The 15,353-nt window shown below is 38.4% G+C and overlaps 1 protein-coding gene across 1 annotated transcript in view; it reads left to right on the plus strand.

Moving 5' to 3' along the window:
* SUPT16H (SPT16 homolog, facilitates chromatin remodeling subunit) overlaps positions 1 to 15,353 on the plus strand; it is a 33,260-nt gene that overhangs the window by 15,820 nt on the left and 2,087 nt on the right. The window contains exons 4-24 of the mRNA XM_059057390.2: positions 414 to 566; positions 1,125 to 1,271; positions 1,671 to 1,822; positions 2,988 to 3,160; positions 4,542 to 4,632; positions 5,430 to 5,503; positions 5,641 to 5,753; positions 6,877 to 6,942; positions 7,061 to 7,156; positions 7,239 to 7,354; positions 7,442 to 7,595; positions 8,103 to 8,230; positions 8,766 to 8,901; positions 9,005 to 9,131; positions 9,411 to 9,529; positions 10,022 to 10,147; positions 10,476 to 10,588; positions 10,879 to 10,954; positions 11,360 to 11,529; positions 14,364 to 14,493; positions 15,110 to 15,239. Of these exons, the coding sequence (XP_058913373.1) occupies positions 414 to 566; positions 1,125 to 1,271; positions 1,671 to 1,822; positions 2,988 to 3,160; positions 4,542 to 4,632; positions 5,430 to 5,503; positions 5,641 to 5,753; positions 6,877 to 6,942; positions 7,061 to 7,156; positions 7,239 to 7,354; positions 7,442 to 7,595; positions 8,103 to 8,230; positions 8,766 to 8,901; positions 9,005 to 9,131; positions 9,411 to 9,529; positions 10,022 to 10,147; positions 10,476 to 10,588; positions 10,879 to 10,954; positions 11,360 to 11,529; positions 14,364 to 14,493; positions 15,110 to 15,239 (2,590 nt within the window). The remainder of the gene's footprint in view (positions 1 to 413; positions 567 to 1,124; positions 1,272 to 1,670; positions 1,823 to 2,987; positions 3,161 to 4,541; positions 4,633 to 5,429; positions 5,504 to 5,640; positions 5,754 to 6,876; positions 6,943 to 7,060; positions 7,157 to 7,238; positions 7,355 to 7,441; positions 7,596 to 8,102; positions 8,231 to 8,765; positions 8,902 to 9,004; positions 9,132 to 9,410; positions 9,530 to 10,021; positions 10,148 to 10,475; positions 10,589 to 10,878; positions 10,955 to 11,359; positions 11,530 to 14,363; positions 14,494 to 15,109; positions 15,240 to 15,353) is intronic.

The following is a 15,353-nucleotide window of genomic DNA, read 5'->3' on the forward strand; positions in this document are numbered from 1 at the left end:
TCTGAGCACCTTAATTAGAACAAATAGCTTTAAATATCCTTACGGAAAATGAGGCATACCTCATTTCCAGTTTTTATCAAATGTAATCTTTTTTGTTATACTGCCCACTTCTCTTCTGAGAAGATTTCTTCTCAAAATGTTGTTCACCTTTGTATCTGAGTTTCTTAGCTGTTTCTGAAGAAAAAGAATAGCCTTCTCAGCTTATATGGTACTTCACTTAAGCATATAAAGATATCCAAAGAAATTTTGTGTTACCTTTTGGTGTGTTATAGTCTGCCCTAAAGAAGTAGGTAGTAGAAGGGGAAATAGAATTTATTCTTTCTGTAGTTTAGAATATTCTCTGCCTAGTACTAGTAGAACATCGATGTCTAATTCTGAAACTGAACCCCTTTTCCTCCCTGTGGCACTGATAGAATGAAAGTAATAAGAGCAGCTTTGATAAAATGATTGAAGCCATTAAAGAAAGCAAGAATGGCAAGAAGATTGGAGTGTTCAGCAAAGACAAATTCCCAGGAGAGTTCATGAAGAGCTGGAATGACTGCCTCAACAAAGAGGGCTTTGACAAAGTAAGAATACTCTTGGAAATAGGCACATTGAGAGTTGAGAAGACAAAATTGTGAGGAGCTTCCATAACAGATAATGCAGATAATTTGTTTTGGGAAAGCTATATATTCATTCACATTTCCATTTTTCATTCCCTTCGGCTGAGCAGTAAGGCAGTTTTACTTTCCAATTAGGAATGAGGCATTCAGGAGAGAGTTCAGGTACTTCAGAGGGAAACTGAGGAAAATCTCTTGTCCAAAAAAAATTTTGTTTTGTTTTTCTTTCCTGTCTGCCTTCCTTCAGCCTTTATGGAAACCTCAAGAGAGAGGCATTTATATTTACATTTTAAATGATACATTAGTTTAATGCCTCTTAGACTACACCAGTGGCCTGGTAAAGAGCTCTTTCAGATGTTTATTCAATCCAAGAAGAGGAGATTTAGATATTCTGCAGACTGCTGATGAGTAGTTTGCTATTAAATAACCAAATATCATCACTGATAATATTTGACTTGGGAGAGAGATATTTCTTTAGCAATTCTGTATCTGCATGTTAAAAACTGTTTATTGCTTTGATTGCAGATAGACATCAGTGCAGTTGTGGCCTATACCATTGCTGTAAAGGAGGATGGAGAGCTCAATCTAATGAAGAAAGCAGCCAGCATCACTTCTGAGGTCTTCAACAAATTCTTCAAGGAAAGAGTCATGGAAATAGTCGATGCAGATGAGGTGAAAAGAGAGGGGGGTGTCTTTTTACTGTTTTAATGAAGCAGAAGTCTCTCCCATGCAGCGTTTCTTGGTGTGTTCGGCTTCCCTTTGATACATAAGTTGGTGTGTAATTGTGCCAGCTCTCTTTCAAAGTAACTATAAACCTGCACTGTAGTTTCTGGAGGTTACCCAGTATTTCACTTGAGAATTCCTTGAATAGCTGTGAATTCCACATATTCTCTAAGTTTGCTTTACATGTACACCAGTATGTTAAGTGGTACATAAACCACTTCGTAAGACTTCTCTAGCATCCTATATGATATCAGGATATATGTTATCTTCAAATGGTGATATCCAAAAACCCAGCACCCCTCTGCCACTCTCTAGTAAGTATTGTCTTATTTCTGGATATACTTACAGAAAGTTCGACACAGCAAACTGGCTGAGTCTGTGGAAAAGGCCATAGAAGAGAAAAAATACCTAGCCGGGGCAGACCCTTCTACTGTGGAAATGTGTTACCCTCCTATCATTCAGAGTGGTGGCAACTATAACCTCAAGTTCAGTGTGGTGAGGTAAGTAGGAGAATTTCAAAATACAACAACAACCAGAGCATTTCAGCCTTTGGCCTGTTTTTTTCTTGGACTCATTCTGGAATTCAAAAAAGTAGGAGGAGAAAGAATAATCATTAGCCTGCTTTTTAAAATATTATCTTCTTATTCTATGCATATTTTAATTTTATTTCACAGTTACTCATTTCTTACTTGAGTATTTGATAGTAAGCATTTTCCAGATGATTTAAAATGCCGAGAAAAATGCAAAATGTTGAAAAAAAACTTATTAAATATATCGTAATGTAATTCCCCTTCTAATTAAAAAAAAAAAATACTGTAAAGAGGGGACTTCCCTGGTGGTCCAGTGGTAAAGAATCTACCTTCCAGTGCAGGGGACGTGGGTTCGATCCCTGGTTGGGGAACTAAGACCCCTCAGGCTGAGAGGCAACTAAGCCCACGCACCACAGCTACTGAGCTCGCGCGCCTCAATGAAAGAGACAGCATGCTGCAACTACAGAGCCCACGTGCTCTGGACCCCATGCGCCACAGCTATAGAGCCCACACACCCTGGAGCCCACGTGCCACAACTAGAGAGAGAAAAACCCGCACACCACAACTAGAGAGAAGCTTGTGCGCCACAACGAAGAGCCTGTGCCACAACGAAAGATCCCACACGCCTCAGTGAAGATCCAGCATGCCGCAACTAAGACACAATGCAACCAATAAATAAATAAATCCATCCATATGTACATACATGCAATGATGTTATACCATAGGCTTTGAAATAAATAAGTAAATAAAATAAAACTAAAAACACTGTAAAGAATGCTGTGTGTCCTGGTTGGTTGGAAAGGATTAATTCATATTGAATTCACAGTGGACTGGTGGAAAGGTGATGCCTTACCACCATGCTGTTAAGCTGTAATGAATAAAATTCAGTATGTGTTTTACATACTTAGGATACAACAATTTTTTACTGAATTTTTATCCTAAAAGCTTTGGCCATTAAAGTTACTCCACAGCATTTATAAACTGGTTTGTTCTTTTAAAAAAAAAGTTTAGGTCATTTTTCCGCTTAAGCTTTGGGATATAGCAGGGAAGGGTAGTGATTACAGATGTGTGTGTTAGTGATACTAAGGACTTCACTAGTTTGTGTAATGAAATGCTTTCTTCCTTTGGTCTCTAGTGACAAGAATCACATGCATTTTGGGGCCATTACCTGTGCCATGGGTATTCGCTTCAAATCTTACTGCTCCAACCTTGTTCGCACTTTGATGGTTGATCCTTCTCAGGAGGTTCAAGAAAATTACAACTTTTTGCTTCAGCTTCAAGAGGAGCTGCTAAAGGAACTAAGACATGGTAAGGTGCCTTAGATAAGGTTTAGAAATCATGTAACAAAAATGTAGCATTTATGGGCATGTTTATTCCTGAGGCTCTTGTACTGTAAATAGAATTAGATTTTACCAACCTCCAGTCATCCTAGCATTTAGTTCCTCAGTGTACTTTTCTTTTATGCATGGGTGGTTATTGTGGTTTTATACTGATGCTTAAAAAAACCTCTGACTGGTTAGGCCTCTATGTCCAGATCTTCATAAAATACTCTGGCCTTATTACTTTTCTTGAGAAAGTTCTGAGAAGTAGTATCTCTCCCAACAGGCTGTGTAATATTAATCCTATATTGAATGGATACCCGGAATCTTAGTTTGAGAGAAGATCTAATAGCAACCCTGCTAAGTAAGCAGCTGCCTACCTCAAAAGCAAAGCACTTGACACCTCTTTTGCCTTGAGACTTTTCACTCCCAGATGGCTAAATGGGACTTCACGTTTACCACCTTCAAACTACTTCGTAAGCCCGCTCATGTTTCACAGAGCTTCCAGGCACCATTCCCCCGTGATACCTCAAGTCGATCTTGAGAAATCCAATTAGAGATCATAGTCCTAGGTAGTTTAATAATAAAAACCCCTCTGAGGCTACCATATCTGGCTTGAAATATGTACTCACATCCTAGACCCTGAAAAATTAAGTCCAGAGTTCTTCCAGCAGTAATTCACCCATTTAGTAGTCCTGTTTTTCAAAATGTATAATAAGTTTAATGTGATGCCTTTTATCAACTCTTGAATTATTTCACTGAGACCAACTGGGGTTCCACAGTCCCACTGGAGTGATTCTAAAAAAACAGTGTAATTGAAGAATGACCAGGCAGATTGTCTGTTAAAATGCACATTTCTAAGTCCTACCACTCCTGCAACTGTATTCCTTATTTTATGCTTTGAGAAACCCTGCTTTAGGGAATATTTATTTATTTATTTATATATATCTCTATCTATCTATTTATTTATAGCTGCATTGGGTCTTTGTTGCTGCACGCAGGATTCCTCTAATTGCAGCAAGTGGGGGCTACTCTTCGTTGCAGTGCAGGGGCTTCTCACTGCAGTGGCTTCTCGTTGCAGAGCACGGGCTCTAGGCGTGTGGTCTTCAGTAGTTGTGGCTCACAGGCTCTAGAGCTCAGGTTCAGTAGTTGTGGCCCATGGGCTTAGCTGCTCCGCGGCATGTGGGATCTTCCCGGACCAGGGCTGGAACCCGTGTCCCCTGCATTGGCAGGCGGATTCTTAACCACTGAGCCACCAGGGAAGTCCCTAGTGGACTTAACAGGTGAAAAAAAATGTTGATTAAAAAAATGTGATTTGGGGGTTTTTTTTTTCTGAAAGATGCTTTAATGTCCCATGTCTGTCTCATTAGGTGTGAAGATATGTGATGTATATAATGCTGTCATGGATGTGGTTAAAAAGCAGAAGCCAGAGCTGCTGAACAAAATTACCAAAAACCTTGGGTAAGATGCTATGATATATGTTGTCACTCTGAGTCAGTTTTCATGACTGACAGTCACGCAGAGTATTCTTAGATGATTCAACCAGTATTTATGGACTATTAAACTTAACTCTGTGCCAGACATTGTGTTATCAGAGAATGTGAGAAATACTTGAGTTCTTCTCCGAGGGACAGGGTGGAGATTTTTCCAGACCAATGTAGTAGATGCCAGTAGTGTTCCAGCCTTAAGTTACAAACGTGAGGAGACATTACATACTATATTTCTTAGAACAAACACCTCAGCTCATATTTGCAAATTAAGTACTCTGAGATATCCTACTATTTAAATTCTTTTTTCAATTTTTATTTAATCCAGTATTTCTCAAATGTATTTGACCACTGAACGCCTAGAAATACCTAATAACATCTTACAGAACCAAAGACATTTGAGAAACAAAAGCTCTAGGCAGTCTCCTTAGATGGAAGCTAGTTGGGATGTACAGTTTATTTCTGGACTTCTCTGATGGACAAGAGGAAATATACTGACCTATACCAAGTCTTGTCCTAGGTGACTTAATGAAGCCAGTTATCGCATTCTATTAAATAAGTGTTATGTGCAGTACTTAATTAGAAAGTCATTTTCAACATATTAACCCAAAGACTGTCCTCAGATCTTCTTTAACTGACTGATCAGCAGGGGCAAATCACTCAGCATGTTTGCTTGCCTTATCTTGAAAATTGAAATAGGATATATTGTACTTGACTCAGGTTAGAGGTCTTTTAGCCTATTGCTGAAGTTTCTCTTCATTCCCTTTTTAGGTTTGGAATGGGCATTGAATTCCGTGAAGGCTCTTTAGTAATTAATAGTAAAAATCAGTACAAACTGAAGAAAGGTGAGTTTTACATACATGCAATAGAAAAACAACCTTTTTGAAAATTTTCTTTTAGCTTTGTCTCCCTCTATTCTGTATAAAATCACACTTCTCCATCCTTTCACAGTCACTGACTCATTCCTGTTTTGCTCTTTTAGGAATGGTTTTCAGCATCAATTTGGGATTCTCAGACCTGACTAATAAGGAAGGGAAGAAACCAGAAGAGAAAACCTATGCCCTATTCATTGGTGACACAGTGCTTGTGGATGAGGTATGTATTGCTTCTTCTACTTTGAGTGGTCCATGAACTGACTTTGGAAGTGCATTTTTACCCTATGGTTCCGCCCCCCTTTTTTAATTGAAGTATAGTTGATATATAATATTATGTTAGTCTCAGATGTACAGCAAAGTATTCAGTTATATATTTTTTCAGATTATTTTCCATTACAAATTATTATAAGATAACTGCATATAGTTCCCTGTGCTACATAGTAAGTCCTTATTTACTCTTGTTTATTGCTTATCTATTTTATGTGGGTTTTTTGTTTTTATATTTGTTAAATGCTAGCTAAGGGGAAGGAGAGATCCCTATGATAGCCTAATACAGCTAGGGATAGAGATTGTTTAAGCCAAACCCTTCATTACATCACGGCTTGAACTTTGATTATGATAATGTCAGGAACTGATTCTAATAATGGAACTGATTTTTTTTTAGTAACGGCTTTATTGAGCTATAGTTTACATACCATACAATTAAAGTGTACAATTTAGTGATTTTTAGTATATTCACAGTTATGCAACTATCACCACAGTCTAATTTTAGAACATTTTCATCACCTCAGAAAGAAACCCTGTGCGCATTAGCAGTCACTCCCCATTTCCCCCTCAGGCCTAGGCACTGACTTTCATTCTCTAAGGATTTGCCTTTTCTGGATATTTGGGGTCTTTTTGTGACTGGTTTCTTTCACTTAGGAGGAACTGATTCTTAATAATAGCAAATATTTCAGTGCTCTTATTATAAGCTAAGCATGTTTATGCATTAATTCATTGAATCCTTATAATAACCCTGTGAAATAAATACTCTTATCCAAGTATGCAGATAAAGAAACTGAGGCACAGAGAAGTATAAGTAACTTGCCTAATGTCACAGAGCTGGAAAGTGATTGAGCCAGGTTTCAAATCAGGCCTATATTCTTAATCATGATCCCAGTGTTGCCTCCCAAATTGTAGTTCCTGATGTGCATTTCAGAAGATAACTGGTTTTATTTGTTGTCAAAGATTTTTTTAGTACCAGAAGGTTCAAAGCATGGCCCAGCTATTTACTGGGTTTGAGAGTGAAAGTGTTTCACTTATAAATGCTCTTACAGATGTTTAACTTCCTCCTTGTATTCCAGGATGGCCCAGCTACCATTCTCACTTCTGTGAAGAAGAAAGTGAAGAACGTGGGGATTTTTCTAAAGGTAGGAAGAAGATAAATTATGAGTGGTGTAGGAAGTTTGATACAGTGAAGAAGATAAACAATATTGGCTAAAATAATTAAGACCTGAATTTCTGATTATGATTTTGTTTCCCCCATAGAATGAGGATGAGGAAGAAGAGGAAGAGGAGAAAGATGAGGCTGAGGACCTGTTGGGAAGAGGTTCCCGAGCAGCATTACTTACAGAAAGAACACGAGTAAGTTTACTGTATTCAGTTTACTGTATTACTTCGATGGTTCACATGTTCTCATAACTTGGGGTTTTTTTCCCTTCTCTAGAATGAGATGACTGCAGAAGAAAAGCGAAGAGCACATCAAAAAGAACTGGCGGCTCAACTCAACGAGGAAGCAAAGAGGCGATTGACTGAACAGAAAGGGGAACAGCAGATTCAGAAGTAAGAGTTTGCATGGAGTAGTAAGATTGTTTTAGGGTTATATGTGATTTGCAGAAATTTCTCAAAAACATTTCATTCCCACTCCAGAGCTCGTAAATCTAATGTGTCCTATAAAAACCCGTCTTTGATGCCTAAGGAACCACATATTCGGGAAATGAAGATCTATATTGATAAGAAATACGAGACTGTAATAATGCCTGTGTTTGGCATTGCGACGCCTTTTCACATTGCCACAATAAAGGTACTAACTTTGAATCAAGCTCCATCCAAACAGTGTCTTAAAATAGATGACTCTCCTGCTTATCATAAATGACTGTCCTGTCTGCATTGTCTCTCGCACTCTGCTCCTTCTGACTCTACCTTTCCAGCATTACTGACTTTCCCCCACTCCCTAATCTCCTGCTGTCATTTTCCTTCCTTTCCAGTTTGCACTTTGGAGACAGTTAGATGATCTAGTCTAGAAACATAATTTGCCTATTTCTCTTTGAACTTTGAGAATTTTCTAACCTGTTTTCAGAAATGTGGCACAGAGAAAGAACTTTGAGAACTCTGATTCTTTTGGAAACACACATTTGATCATATAAAAAAATAGGCTAAATATGTAGTTTATTAGTTTTAGATTAAGGATTACAAGCCAGGTTTAGCAGCTTGTAACTACTAACTTAATTTTAGCATCTCTATAGCTACTTATCTTTATCTAGGAAAGAAATCTGTTTATTTTGCTAATGCTTTTCCTTTCTTTGAACAGAATATAAGTATGTCTGTGGAAGGAGATTATACTTACTTGCGAATCAACTTCTATTGCCCAGGCAGTGCTCTGGGCAGAAATGAGGGCAACATCTTTCCGAACCCAGAAGCCACTTTTGTCAAGGAAATGTGAGTTCCCGGGAAAACAGCCATCCCCAAATGCCTGTTGGCAGAAGTGCTCCCCTCAGAAACATTTCCTTCCCTGTGCTGTGTTCTCCCCCACTCTAGTGAATGGCAGCACCTTCCTCAGTCGCACTTGATTAGGTTCACCTTGCTAACTTTGTACTGTTTTGAGGATGGAACCTAATTTAAATCCTCGTGAAGATATTTTATCCTCACTATATACATATTTGGTGATAAAGTCTCAAATGTGTGTCACATTGGAGTCTATTCATTCTTGAGGTGGAATAGGATAATTTGGGGAAGTTTTTGCTGGATTTTAAATATATGTGTGTTTCCCCCACCCAGTGGATTAGTCATTTATAATATTCTCTGTTTAAGAGAGAAGAAAGGGAGGTTTTTTCAGCTTTCCAGACATTGTTTCACCATTCAGTAGTACCTTTTTCCTCCTAAAAGATACTAAACCAGTTATAAAACATAATAATGGGTGCAGGTTACCTGGCGTGATAAAGAAACTCACATAAGTGCTTCCCCTTTTCTGCAGTACATACCGAGCTTCAAATATGAAGGCACCTGGAGAACAAACAGTACCAGCCTTGAACCTTCAGAATGCTTTCCGAATTATAAAAGAAGTGCAGAAGCGTTACAAGACTCGGGAAGCAGAAGAAAAAGAGAAGGAGGTGAACCTGAACACCAGCAAAGCACCTTTGTGCAAAAGGACACGTGGGTTTTGGGGACATGGAAAGATACATGAAAATTCACATTGATTTTCATTCTGCTTAGGGCATTGTGAAACAAGACTCACTGGTGATCAATCTAAACCGGAGTAATCCCAAACTGAAAGATCTGTACATTCGCCCGAATATTGCCCAAAAAAGGATGCAAGGCTCACTGGAGGCCCATGTCAATGGTATGGATGATCTCTCATGTGCCTGGGCTTTGTCTTCAGGGGCACATTTGTAGGAATGACAGATCACATAATATAGTAGGACAAGGAAGTGCTTGGAGGAATCTACTTTGACATCGCTGTATGGCCAGAAGGAAAGGAAAGCTCTGTACCTTATTGGCATTTCCTCTGACCCTGTTCAAATCAGCCAGAAAAGATTCAGTACCTTCTGGCCTAACCTGATGATGTTCCTTGATACTTAGCTGCTTCCTTTCTCCGCCCCCCCACCCCCCCCCCCCCCAGGTTTTCGCTTCACGTCTGTCCGAGGAGACAAAGTGGATATTCTATACAATAACATCAAGCATGCTTTGTTCCAGCCGTGTGATGGGGAAATGATTATTGTCTTGCACTTTCACCTCAAGGTATATCTTTTTATCAGCTAGCTGTGAGCTCTTGGGCAAGATCTTTCTATCTCCCTCTTTCCCTTGAAATAGTGATGAAAAATATCACCTATCACATAAGATCATCAGGAGGATTGAATCAAATAATGCTTACAAAGTCCACAGTGCCTGACATCTAGAAGGTGTTAAGCGTGTTTGTTCCTTTGGTGTGATATATAATGACCTCCGAAATGTATAAGGTCTCCAAATTCCTGTTTCTGAAATAGACAATTTTTGCTTTAGACAATTTATTACCAACGTAATCTTTTAAAAATTTATACTCTTATATTCTCAGATGTCATTATTGATGATGACACCAGGGATGGTTTAACTGTTTTTACATAAATGCTGTGGTTTCCAGTGTAGATGTTTTAATATTTTCATGTTTTGTTATCTTGCTTGTCTGTTGTGTAGACTTCTTTGTGGAAGAAGTCTTATGACTTCTTTCTTGTTCTTTCTGCTTTGTGCCCTCAGAATGCCATCATGTTTGGGAAGAAGCGGCACACAGATGTGCAGTTCTACACAGAAGTGGGGGAGATCACCACAGACTTGGGGAAACATCAGCATATGCATGACCGAGATGACCTCTATGCTGAGCAGGTGAAATTTGGTTTTGCAGGGGAGTGAGGTAGGATGTAGTCCAGATCTGAGTTCAGTAATTGTTATATTTCATAAACAACACCTGAAACTATCTGCAGAACTTTCTCAAGTATCTGCTGGCATGGTGTAGTGCTACGGCTTATGGATTAGACTTAAGTTGCTGGCTCAGCTCTACAGTTAATATTATGGTGACCTGTAATAAAGTATCTGTGCTAGTATCATAGTTATCAGAATTAAGGACTACAAAAGCACTTCATGCTTTTTGAAGGGATTACTATTAACAAGTAAAGTGATAACTAGAGTTAATTCGCAATTTTTTCTTCTGCAGATGGAACGAGAAATGAGGCACAAACTGAAAACAGCCTTTAAAAATTTCATTGAGAAAGTAGAGGCTCTAACTAAGGAGGAACTGGAATTTGAAGTACCTTTTAGGGACTTGGGGTAATGTATCTCCTCCTGTTTTCGGCCTTTAGAAAAATTAGTTATTCTTCCGTTAATAATAATTTAACATGACATATCATGTCCTTTTTCCTATGGACATCCATTCCCTCTTGGAAATGTTTAAGGGCTGGGGTGAATGGCTAAGACTGAGAGGCTCCCTCTGGAAATGAGTTTCCAGCAAGCATGCTGGAGTTGTGTTTGGAATGGGAAAAGGAAAGAAGCCTGTTGTGGCAGCAGCAGTTTCTCTTGCAATGAACCCCATCTTAGGTGAGTTTCTTGCTGTCTTTCAGATTCAATGGCGCTCCCTATAGGAGTACCTGCCTCCTCCAGCCCACTAGTAGTGCGCTGGTAAATGCCACAGAGTGGGTGAGTATTTCTGACCTCTTTTTAGGAAAACAAGTGTTAGAGAAAAGAAAGCAAGAGGGTAGACATTTTGAAAACTAGGTCCTTATTTCTTTGGATATTCATTTTTGATACTCACTTATCTTAGATATAAAACTTACTGAACAAATGATTCTTTAAAAGTCTCTTTAGTTTTTAAAGATAGTTTCTTTACATAATTTCCTTAAATGTATTCTCCTTGAGGAAAGATTTTGATCTTGCAGATCCTTTCACTGGGGCTTCTTGGTATCTTGTATTTAGTCTTTGCCCCAACAAACAAACAGTTTAGTTATCCTTTGTGTAGTGATTTTTAGATCCTGAAAGTGTTTGAAAATGCTAGTGCTTTGTGGGAAGTATTTTTATGAAAATAATCCTGTTCTTTCCTGACAGCCACCTTTTGTGGTGACGTTGGATGAAGTGGAGCTGATTCACTTTGAGCGAGTCCAGTTTCACCTGAAGAACTTTGACATGGTAATCGTCTACAAGGACTACAGTAAGAAAGTGACAATGATCAATGCCATTCCTGTGGCCTCTCTTGACCCCATCAAGGAATGGTTGAAGTAAGTAGACCTGCCAGCAATCTCCCTCTTAGCCCATGAACATTGTACCATAGAATATGAGTGTGGTATGTTGTACATAAAATCTGCTGGTGTACTTACTGAAACTGCCTTTGGGTTGTTATCAACCAGGACTCGAAAATTTGGGATCTGTTAGACATAGAGCCACTTTTTCCTGAATACCCAACAGTAGTTTATGAATATAGGAAAATCAAAATCTAAGAGCTTTTTTGACTCTACTTGATGACTTGATGGATGTATAAAAAGATCCATACACATGTGTAATAATTTTTACAAAAAGTGGGGGATATTTCTTTCTAGTTCTCTATTTTTACTAAAAGATGAGATAGAATATATTTTTATTTTAGCATTTGACATTCGTATACTCACACTTCAGCTAAAAGAATTCCTCATAGGGCTTCCCTGGTGGCGCAGTGGTTGAGAGTCCGCCTGCCGATGCAGGGGACGCGGGTTCGTGCCCCGGTCCGGGAAGATCCCACGTGCCGCGGAGCGGCTGGGCCCGTGAGCCATGGCCGCTGAGCCTGCGCGTCCAGAGCCTGTGCTCCGCAACGGGAGAGGCCACAGCAGTGAGAGGCCCACGTACCGCAAATATATATATATATATATATATATATATATATATATATATATGTAGGAGAGGGTCTAATTCTGTTCCATTGGTTTATCTGTGTCCTTACACTGATAGTGTACTGTTTGAATATTGTAGCTTTATAGTAAATCCTGAAATCAGGTAGTGTAAGTCTTCCCATCTAGCTCCGTTTCAAAGTTGGCTATTATTATTATTTTTGCTATTCTACATGAATTCTAGAATCAACGTATATCTTTCAACAAACTGGTTTATTTTGTCTAAGTTTATCAATTCCAGTATTTGTGCAATCATATACCCCCTTTCATTCCTAATGTTAATAATTTCCTCTTTTTGTTAGTCAGTCTGGTTAGAGGTTTATCAGTGGGGTTTTTTTTGTTTTTTTTTTAATTTTTTTATTTTTTTTCCCCCATCATTATGAAATGTCCTTTCTTATTTCTGGTAACATAACTTGTTTTGAAATCTATGCAGTGTGATATTACTATAGACTTCTAGCTTTATTTTGGTTAGAGTTTGTATGGTGTGTCTTTTTCTGTCCTTATACTTTTAACTTACATTACTTTATGTTTAAAGTGATTTATTTGGAGACACCATATATTTGGGTCTTACTTTTTTTAATCCATTCTGAGAATGTCTGCCTTTTAATGGGATTGCTAAAGACAGGCCATTTACATTTAATATAATAGCATGGCTGGGTTTAAATCTGCCATCTTTTTTTTCTTTTTCGTTTTCGTTTTTATTTTTTTAAAGAAGGTCAATTTATCTACCTACCTACCTACCTGCTTTGGGTCTTAGTTGCTGCACTCCAGATCTTCATTGCAGTGTCTTCGTCGCGGCATGCAGGACTTTCATTGCAGCACGTGGGCTTCTCTTTAGTTGTGGTGCACGGGCACAGTAGTTGTGACATGCAGGCTCAGTAGTTGCAGTGCCACTGTCTTAGTTGCTCCATGGCATGTGGGATCTTAGTTCCCATACCAGGGATTGAACCTGTATCCCCTGCATTGGAAGGTGGATTCTTAACCACTGGACCACCAGTAAATGTACCATCTTGCTATTTGTTTTCCCATCTGTTCTTGTTGCTTTTCTCCTCTTTTTATGCCTTTTAGATTAATTTTATGATTTTTTTTAAAGGTTTTTTTGATGTGGACCAATTTTAAAGTCTTTATTGAACTTGTTACAATATTGCTTCTGTTTTATGTTTTGGTTTTTTGGCTGCAAGGCATGTGGGGTCTTAGCTCCCTGACCAGGGATGGAACCCGTACCTCCTGCATTGGAAGGTGAAGTTTTAACCATTGGACCGCCAGGGAAGTCCCTAGATTAATTTTATGATTCTTTATGATTATCTTCCTAGTTTGCTGATTAGCTGTACACATCTTTGTTTTACTTTTATAATGACTACTGTAAGGTTTAAATATACATCTTTAACTTATCACAGTCTGCATTCAGATAATATACCACTTCTGTTAGAAGGTTGTTATGCTTCCATTTCTCTTCTATCCTTTCTGCTATTATTAATCATCCATTTTACTTCTAATATACTGTGAATTCCACAACTTATTTTTATTATTTTAGCTTCTAAACAGCTATCCTTTAATTTAAAAAATGAGTAGGGGAAAGTCTTTTATATTTACTTACATATTTGCCATTCCTGATGCTGTTCATTCCATTGTGTAGTTCCACAGGGATTTTTTAGTCCTGTGCTGCTTTTTATGCAGTGTTTGAAAACTTGTTCCATATTTTATTTGGTTTCTGGTTGTTTAAGGTGCAAACGTAAGTCTAGTCCTTGTCACTCCCATCATGGCTAGAAGCATAAGTTTCAGTGTTTATGATTGTGCCCATAATGGCTTGATGCTAGTCTCTCAGACAGGTTTTATGCTGAAGGTTTCTTGTTGTGGTCCTTACTATTATTGTTTTTTGGTTTTCTTTTCTCTTCTTTCCCACCCACTTTGATTCTGTGCTCCTCAGTAGACGTGAATAAATGTCATTTGAGCATTTCTTAGCACAAGGCACTTTAAATACTAAAAAAAGGTGCTCTCTCGTGAGGGCTAGCACTCTGGGAGACCAAGCATCAGATGTCTGGGTACGTTGTGGTGGCACAGTGCAAAGAATACCTGCTCCCAAGTATGCAAAGGGTATCTGCTCTTTAGAGATGCTAATGACCAAGATGACATGGGATGTTCTCCCAAAGTATAGAGGATTGATTTTGACTTTATAATGTTATTTTTCCCAGTTCTTGTGACCTAAAGTACACAGAAGGAGTACAGTCCCTCAACTGGACTAAAATTATGAAGACCATTGTTGATGACCCTGAGGGCTTCTTTGAACAAGGTGGCTGGTCTTTCCTGGAACCTGAGGGTGAGGTGCGTGAGTGTGGGGTTTATTTTCTGGTACACAGTGTTGCCCGTTATCACATTTGGGTGGTTAGGAGTATCCCATATAAGTAGTACATAAGGGACCAGATCAAACGGGAGAAGCTCTGAATACAACTTGGTGTTGTTTCTCCAAGTTAGTTTTACAGGTAAATGATAAATTAATTGGGCATTGGTAGCCACTGACAAGATTTGAGATTACAAAAACTTTTCCTTCAAAGAATTTCTTAGTATTGGGAGAAAATTCTTCAAGTCATCTTATAAAAATTGTTTTCTAAAAACTTGCCCTCCTACCTGCATAGTGCATATTACCAAGAGTATGACTGTGGTTAATTTTCCTGGGTAAAGAAGGGTGACATGACTCTTTAAGAAATATGAATGAGATATTTAGGGTATCTAATGATTGTACCTTATAGTAATTTTAATTAAGTCCTTTTATCTCTTGGTCACTCAGGGGTTTGGGTGTTTTTGTTTCATTTTTTCATGTAAAATAGAAATAATGCTGGTGTGCTAAGTGGGTTGAATTAATTCACTAAGTTAATAAAGTAAATGTTTTTTTTAAAAAAGGAAAACACCCAGTGTATAGTATTATGCTCTAATTCACCAGGGGAGTGATGCTGAGGAAGGGGATTCTGAGTCTGAAATCGAAGATGAGACTTTTAATCCTTCAGAGGATGACTATGAAGAAGAGGAGGAGGACAGTGACGAAGATTATTCATCAGAAGCTGAAGAATCAGGTAGTCTTCATAGGAAAAAGTGTACATGACTTCTTAACCTAATGTCCTTTCTGGAGGCTTTAGAAGGGAAGAATTTTATCATTCCATTCCATTCCTGTCTAAAAAATAATGCTT

Source organism: Kogia breviceps, chromosome 3 (genome assembly GCF_026419965.1).
Source record: "Kogia breviceps isolate mKogBre1 chromosome 3, mKogBre1 haplotype 1, whole genome shotgun sequence".
Classification (NCBI taxonomy): domain Eukaryota; kingdom Metazoa; phylum Chordata; class Mammalia; order Artiodactyla; family Physeteridae; genus Kogia; species Kogia breviceps.